The sequence below is a fragment of the Miscanthus floridulus genome, chromosome 15 (genome assembly GCF_019320115.1).
Source record: "Miscanthus floridulus cultivar M001 chromosome 15, ASM1932011v1, whole genome shotgun sequence".
Lineage (NCBI taxonomy): Eukaryota > Viridiplantae > Streptophyta > Magnoliopsida > Poales > Poaceae > Miscanthus > Miscanthus floridulus.
The window spans coordinates 14681839-14690179 of NC_089594.1; the positions used below are offsets into that span (position 1 = coordinate 14681839).

The 8341-nt window shown below is 42.5% G+C and overlaps 1 protein-coding gene across 1 annotated transcript; it reads right to left on the reverse strand.

Moving 5' to 3' along the window:
* Positions 1-646: 646 nt before the first annotated feature.
* On the reverse strand, positions 647-6376 carry LOC136509497 (uncharacterized). The gene is made up of 9 exons (XM_066504273.1): positions 6011-6376; positions 5095-5397; positions 3335-3397; positions 3165-3248; positions 2929-3075; positions 2071-2105; positions 1910-1965; positions 1728-1837; positions 647-1455 (listed from the first exon to the last, which is right to left on the reverse strand). Exons 1-9 carry the CDS (start codon positions 6374-6376, stop codon positions 1141-1143), a joined length of 1479 nt encoding a protein of 492 aa, XP_066360370.1. The 3' UTR covers positions 647-1140.
* Positions 6377-8341: the final 1965 nt, after the last annotated feature.

Here is an 8341-nt window from a genome sequence, read left to right on the forward strand (position 1 = left end):
CTAAGCTACCTTCCTATTTGTCTATCCCTCCCTCTCTGCTGTCTCTGTTCTCTGCAGATCACAACTCCAATGACCGGGAAGCCAGCACCAAACATTACAGTGAACATAATGGACAAATTAACTTGTGCTATTGGGGTTAACTGCCACTACTCAGCACTGAGTAAAAAAAAAGGCAAATTAAATTGCAGACATTTCCAGTTTTTATGTCTGTGTTGGAATGTCACGAACCATCCATCATGTCAAGTATAGGTTGCACTGTATGTCCATAGCCTTCCACTTGAAGCAAATCTGTATTTCCAGCTTAATCTCTCAGATGGCTGTAAAATTTCTACTCAACAACCAGGCTTTAAAACTTCTACTCAACAACCCTATCTGTACTATGCAAGATGCAGCAATACACAAGACTGACCGAGTACGTCATTCACAGTCACGTGGTATTCTTATCCAAAAAGAATGACCGCTCGCATACTACATTTTCATTTGATTAAGTCTGCTATCAATGTTAATCCTAGTTCTCCACAAGTGTCTTCAAAGAATTTTACAAACTCCGCATCATTATTGATTTAACTTCTAGAACACATCCAACTTTTAGCAAGCATTACCAATCACTGACCAAAGGAAAGCCTGTAGTAACAGGGACTCACAAAACAATTCCTTCATGCTGCAAACTACGGTATTATTGTTCCTTGAAGATGGATGATCCAAACCACATATTTCTGTATCAGAAAACTAATCCTTCATATGCTCATACCAAATGTGAATCATCCATCCAACTGCTTAAGCAACTGGGAACAACATCCATAAGAAAAGTAAACCAAAAAAGCTAACTGATCTATCCACAGCTCCTAAGGTGTTCTTCCCACTGGGACCAGTGACCTTAAGTATCCAGCAACAAGAGAAATAGTGCCTCGCATATTATGCCAAGTCCAAATTTATTTCATAAACTGCGCGCATCAGCACGTCCCAGCAAATGGAGTATTTTTTTGTCTTGGGCAAAGAAGTGTAACCAGATACAATTTGGAAGCAGATGCACAATTAAACACCCATACTAGAGTAGACTATCAATAGAGATCCGTGTTATCACCGAAACATTTTCTGTTAGAACCATCAACCAGAGGCTAATGCATACTCAGAATCTGTTCACTTGCGATAAAGAATGGCGGTAGCATTGGTAGTTATTAATAAGGTCACTAGAGGCATGCGATCAGACGAAAATAAGTTTCCAGGTGGCAAGAATGATTGTTTATCAGTTGCACTGGATAGATAGTATCTTCTGGTTGAACTGAGAGGTCCTGATCGAGGAATGATGTCAATGCACTTTACTTGCACAGTTCCACCTATTTTGACACCGTCCACAGCTGCTAGGTGCAAGGGGATACCAAGAGCTTGTGATAGAGCCTTCATTTGTAAAAGGGTGACATCAGCGTCAAAGGGACGCACAGATTCTTTGCAAAACTGTTACAAAGCCACAAATGCAGAATAGTGAGAGCAATTTGTAAATGGCATAGTATTGGTTAGCTTGGTTCTTCCTTATTAACCAAAAAAAGTTGCCCACATTTTCATTTATAGGGTTTGCATATTTCCATCACGAGAAGGCTAACATGGAAAGCGTGCACATTGTTAGTGTTATAAAATTGTTACAGAAGCATAAAAGGAAAACAATCAACTACTTGAAATGAATCAAGCATAAATTCTGAGATGATGGTATAGCAGCCAGAAACACTAACCAAAAGGGCATTTATTTTTTCATTCTGATTCTGACTCACTACTGCTCTGTTGTAGTCCGCTTCATATGTACGGATATGAACCTCTGTCAGCAATCTAAGCAAAGAAAGAACTAACCAAAGAGAAACGTTAGATAGAGAACAAATAAACAAACAACACATCGCAAAAAGCATCATATCCTCACTCCTGGATGATGAAATTTCCTGTAGGCTTATCTCGTAAAGCTCAACAGCATTTAGCCTAGAAAGGAAAAAAAATAAAATAGAACTTTCCGTAAATATAAGTATTATGGCAACAATTGATTACTGAAAGAATTGGATCACTGAAGTAAGGAACAAAGCATACCCATTTGCAACTGAATTGACCAAGTGCTCAAACTCCTGAAAGAACATAAAGACATTTGCAGTGACTAATATAATTACTTTGAAGTATAATCTCTGGAAAAGACACTCCTAAGTGATGCATAATGCGGTCTTGCAGCGCCATTCTTTTTTTAGATAAGTACCATTTTATAAACCATAATTTCTTCTCTTAGATGTGAAAATGTAAGAAAATGAAAAAAAATGCATACCAGAATGTATGATACATACTCAGATATATGTGATTACTCATGAGCTCTTAAGTTGTTTTGTTCATATACTCCATGTCATCTATGTGTCTGTGCACTCCATATTTACCTCTTTTCCCATGTATAAGGAATCAGAGTGCAGGTTTCTATAAAACTGTAAATTACTGTCTATAGAACTGTAAATTCTGTACACATTACATTTTTAACCTCGAATATGCAGGAGTCAGCATTCCATTGCATTAAGAAGAGAAATTTGAAGTAAAACACACCACACACACACCCTACGAAGTTACATACAAAAGAACAACCAAGCATGAATACCAAAAAACTAAAAGCCAAAGCAAGCAGCAGCAAACCCCTAGCCCGGCCATAAAACAGAGTCTCATCCCCAGAAATACTTAAAATTCCTTGAACAGATACACATTACATAATCTCTATTATTCAGGCCATGGGGCACAATAAGTATTTTGGCAACTAATAGATGTCCCGCACGATTCTTCGTAAAATCGTAAGGAAAAAAAATGTCTCACATGATTGTTTTGTGCATAACCGGCTGACCAAATCACTAGGAAAAAAATAGGATAAAACGATCAGGCAATACAATTCATGCTTTTGTAAGCTGTGATAATACTTACTGAAACAACACTTGAGAAAAATGCTTCTGGATTTGAGAAGTATGCATTATTCCAGTTTAAACGACGGAAATTCACTCTGGACCTTGCCACGCATTCCATTAAACGAGTGACCTCAGCTTGACTACTTTGCATTTTCCCAAGGTTTTCCTGATTACAAGCCTAGCATGTTAAGATTTTGTGCAGAAGAAGAAAGCAACATCGTCATGAACAAGATAACTGATATTGGTTCACATTACCAAGTAAGAGAAAAGGAAAGCTCTGTAAAACTGCGACCCATCCCTTCGCATTGGTCTGAAGCACACATAATGTTCACAAAGTATCTGCACAAAGAATGATTTTCAGGTAAACACAAAGTTCTTAATAATGGTAGTGCTTCTACAGTCAAGTTTACAATGTACAAACAAACCTTGAACTTTTGCTGCCTGATAGGTTTTCCTGCACCTCCATGAACCAAATGTGATAGTGGCTCCTATGATTATACGAGTTAGCATCACACTAGGCATAATAGTAATTCATAAGATTATAAAACTTAAAATTATCCAGATAAGTCATGCTGTGGCAAGGCTTGGAGCACAAGAGTTCACTTCTTTTTACAGGAAATGCTTGAGACCCATATGGCAAAATTAGCTATTGCTTGCAGCAAAATCATGAATCTGTTACAAGATCTCTGGTAGCCAAGCTTTCAACATCTTTTAAAATACAATCAACTTTATGGTTGACGTTTGTGATATTTTTTACTGTACAAATACTGCTGTTTACTGCATGGTGCATTGTATTTGTTCATGGAAATATTTAAGTTACATTTTTTCCAGGGCATGGAAATAAGAATTGTTTTAGTGGGAAAGACTAAATCTGTTTTGGGGGTAACTTTTTCTTAGATAATGGAACAGAAACATCCAGGACATCAAGAGACGCTTCGGCTGTATTTTTCATGTACTTAGAAATCATAACTGGAATATTTAAGCCAACAGACTTAGGATGCTGATTCTGCATGATATAAGCTAACAAAGCCCGGTCATTATTTATCAGTTTCAAAATACATCAATCTTGAAACAGTTCAAAAAAGTTTAGAGTATGTCATCATCACATATTGTATTGCCATTAAAGGGTGAAGCTTATCTAGAAACACAATGGATAGGGTATGATCAGGGCATCACAGGTGTTCAATGGAGAACATTTTACAATGGTATTAACACTTAGTGATAGTTGATGATGCTACGAAATTACAGATGTCAGACAATTGGCATTGAGCACAAAAAAATAAAAACAGTTTCACGAAAAAAATAAAATAAAATAAAATAAAATAAAAACTTCACACTGAAGCAAAAACAATTCATGATTATGGAATAAACAAGTAAATTCAGTTAAGTAGCTTATGAAGCCACAATGCTAAAAGATCCATATGACAAAATGCCTTTGCATGTAAAGGCTAGCTAACTAGTGCTTGCAGTAAACACTATGAATCCATAAGGTCTCTGGTAGCCAAGCTTTCTATATCGATTAAGACACTGAACTTTCTGGTTGACGTTCATAATATTTTTACTGTATAAATTGTATCTGTTCATGGCTTATTTAAGTTACAATTTTTCCACCACACGAAATTAAGAATTTTTTTAGTGAGAATGGCCAAATCTATTTTACGAGTAACATTATTTTGATAATAATGAAACAGAAAGATCCAGCCTCCACATGGAGAGATGCTTTAGCCGTATTTTTCATATATTTAGGAAATCATTACTGGAGTATTTAAGCCAAGGCTTAGGACAACTGAAGGAAGGGGTAACTATCCCGCATTATATAAGCTAACAAAGGCCAAACATTATTTATTAGTTTCAAAATACATCAATCTGCAAACAATCCAACGAAAGTTTAGTGCATATCATCATCCCAGATTATATTGCCATGGACTACCAAAGATTATTTAGAAACACAATGAATATGGTATGATCAGGGCATCACAGGTGTCAACGGAGAACATTTTACAATGGTAACACTTCTGAATACTTGGTGATAATTGTAGTTATTGATGGTATGAAATTTCAGATGTCAGACCATTTCATTGAGCATAAAAAAAACAAATTCACTGTGAAGAAGAAACAATTCATGATTAAGGAAAATAAACAAGTAAATTCAGTTAAGTAGCTTATGAGGCTACAATATTTGTACCTGACATCCTAGTGCCTCATCAAGAGAATCTGGGGTTACAAAGACGCAGTCGGCATAATTGGACTCGGCAGCATGACGGAGGTATGTCTTCTTGCCATCTAGCAGCAGCTGCCAATTGTGGCGCAGTGAAAAAAACTCCTGTGTGCTGAGCGGCTCACAATCTTGCCGGCCAATATAATGAGGGAGATTTTGTGGATCACTCGAGTACTTAGAAAGAACTTCAGGATCACTCATGAACAGAGAACCCCATCCATTTTCTGTTTTAAATTCGTCCGGCTTTTCATCATCGGAGTCCTTAGAATCCTAGTGAATTACAATCATCAGGCAATTAATATTTTTCCAGAGGGAAGCAGGGAGAACCCAATGACATAATCCCAGTAAATCCATCTATTTTGTTCTGGTCAAATGAGGGCCACATAATCTAAAAAAATACTTTCCAGCAGATATGCACATCACGGCATGCTTTTTGGCATCACGAGATGTCCATTTACACCAAGAACGCACAAAAAAAGAATCCAAATAATGTGCTCAACATAGAGCGAGTTTTCTTTTCAGGAAATGCCAAGGGAAAAAGGAAAACCAAGCCAGCCTGCAATTGGATCAAATCCCTGAAGCAAACCCAAATTACGAGACAGTCATCTAAACGAGATAAGCATTGCGCAAGAAACCCCCATTCGATGTTGCCGTGGCACACGATTCCGCGACAATTCAAGAACCGGCATTGCTTTTTTATCCCTCCCTCCATTCTTTTCTGTGTTCCCCCAAAATCAAGAACCCACCAATCAAATCGGGAACATGTTCGAACCAAAATTAGCCTACAACCAGCCCAATTGATGAATCCCTCTCCCTCTATCAGAACGCGAGAAAGAATCCCCAAGAAAATCAAGCGCAGCAACTCAAGAACCTGCCAACGCACCGAATAAGAGAGTTTCGGTGCCGCCCCACCGCCGCCGCCGCCACCTCCGCTGCTTAGCGCGCTGGGGTTGTACGTGAACGGTTTGGGTGGCGGCGGTGAACGAGGCAACGAAGAAGAGGGCTTCGGTTGCGGCGCGGGGGGCGGTGCTGCTGCTGCGCCGTCGCCGCCTCCGCCATCGCCGAAGTTGTACGTGAACGGTTCGGGCGGCGACGGTGAACGCGGCGGCGAAGAAGGGGGCTCCCGTCGCGGTGCGGAGGCCGGTGCTGCTGCGCCGTCGCCGCCTCCGCCACCTGCGCTGGTTCCCGCTCTGGGGTTGGACGTCAACTTGAACCGCACTGTCTTTTCTGGCGTTGCCTTTTCTGCCATTCCGCTAGTTTGTTTTTGCAGTTTCTCCCCTGGGTTTCTACGGAATATTGACACGGTACTTCTTGATGGGTAGCCCCCTAGTTTATTTATAGCCAGAGGGATGCAATGGGAATTTTACAAGTGGCGAGGTATTTTCTGGAACTTTTGCGGTTATCGTTTATGTGCTGCGTAGTAAAGAAATTGTTTGGTGCCAGTGACCTACAAAATTGGATTTTTCATTATTTTTCATTTTATGTTTTTTCCTATGATTTACTATAATTTTTCAAAGATTAAACGGAAATAAATAAAAAGAAAAAGACAACCACCGTCGTCGTAGCAAAACCACCGTCCAAAACCACTTGGGAGGTTATTTGATCGGCTTTGGAAGTTTAGGGGGTAGAAATTCCGGTTTTATAGTTTTGGGCTGAAGTAGTCCACCCTGAATAGTTGGGGGTTACGTAGACTTTTTTCAAAAAAATTATAAGTTCCAGCAACATGTGGTCTATAGAGCCCGATAATGATTCTCCCGGGCGTCCATCCCATGACTCCCGTCCGGACATGGCTTGACCTACGTAGGACCGGCTCCCATCTCTCTCAAAAAAACCCACTCCGCTCATCCTCCAGCCCCCTTCCCTCAACGCGGCTTCTATTCCATCGGACGCGATGCACCTCTACCCGAGCAGCGCCCCATAGTTTTTAAGGCGGTAAGGCGAGGTGCGGCGCTCCACCCCCTTCCAGACGCCTAGGCGAATTAGGCACGCGGCGAGGCGATGCCATGCACATACTGATGTTCATAATCAGAGCCTCAGAGGCACATATAACAATGACACAGATCAATAAATTAACCTCTCTTATGCAGCAAAGTTCAGACGTCAGAGACACAAACACTCAAGCATATATTAATTATTCACAGCAATTAGGCAACCACATCAGAAGAGCACACCTGTGAGCTATCCATTACAACTATCTAACTGTAACACATAAATAGGAGAAACGAACAGAGCAGAGAAAGCAAAGTAGAGCACAGGAAGGAGCAAAGCATGGGAACGAGGCGGAGGAAGAGCAGAGGAAGAAGGGGGAGCAAGAGGAGAGCCGCAGAGCAGCCGAGGAAAGAGGAGGAAAGGACGTAACTGCCAATCGCGCGGTCGCAGAGCAAAGTCGCGGTTGGGGACGGGGCCGGAGTCGGTCGCGGGGCTGCTCGTGGGTCGCGGTGGACGGAGCAGGAGTCGGTCGTAGACAGGGCTGGAGTCGCGGACGGGACGGACTCGCGCTCGCGCAGGCGGGTCGCGGACGGGCCGAACTCGCACGGGGACAGTCGCCTGCGCCATGCCGGCGCCGGATTCCAGGTGCACCGCCGCCCTCCTCTCTCTTCCTCTCTCCTTCCTTTCCCTCTCCCTCTCCCTCTCTCAACTAACGTGATGGGGATTGGGTTGGTGGTAGGTGTAGGCTTGCAGCTGCTTCTTTTCCCACGCGCGCGCATCGCTTCGCTCTTTTCCCACACGAGCGCGCGGCGTTGCTCTTTCCCGCGCGCTTTTCCGTCCAGCGGTGTCCGCCTCAGCGAAATCGACGCCTAGGCGACGCCTTCAGCCTCGAGGCGACGCCATACGCGATGAGGGCACGACGACCGCGATGTCCCGTTTAGAATCCCGCTCGGATGACTAGGCGACGCCTTAAAAACTATGGTGCCCCCGCCCCCGCACACGCCGCGCCTCTACCCAAGCCGTGCGTGCCCCTCCCGCCCAACCCACGCCCCTCCCATGTTGCGCCCCTAGCCGCACGCGCGCCCCGGCTGCGCCACGCTCCATCCCTTGCCACGCCTCCATTCACTATCGCGCCCCACTTCATATGGATGTTGCAAGTGTTTTATTTGAATGTTGTAAAAGTATATCAGGGATGTTGCATGTGTTGCAATGGATACACATGTATGTTGCAAGTGGTTCAGCTATTCCAGACGGATGTTGCAACTGTTTTATTTGGATGTTGCAA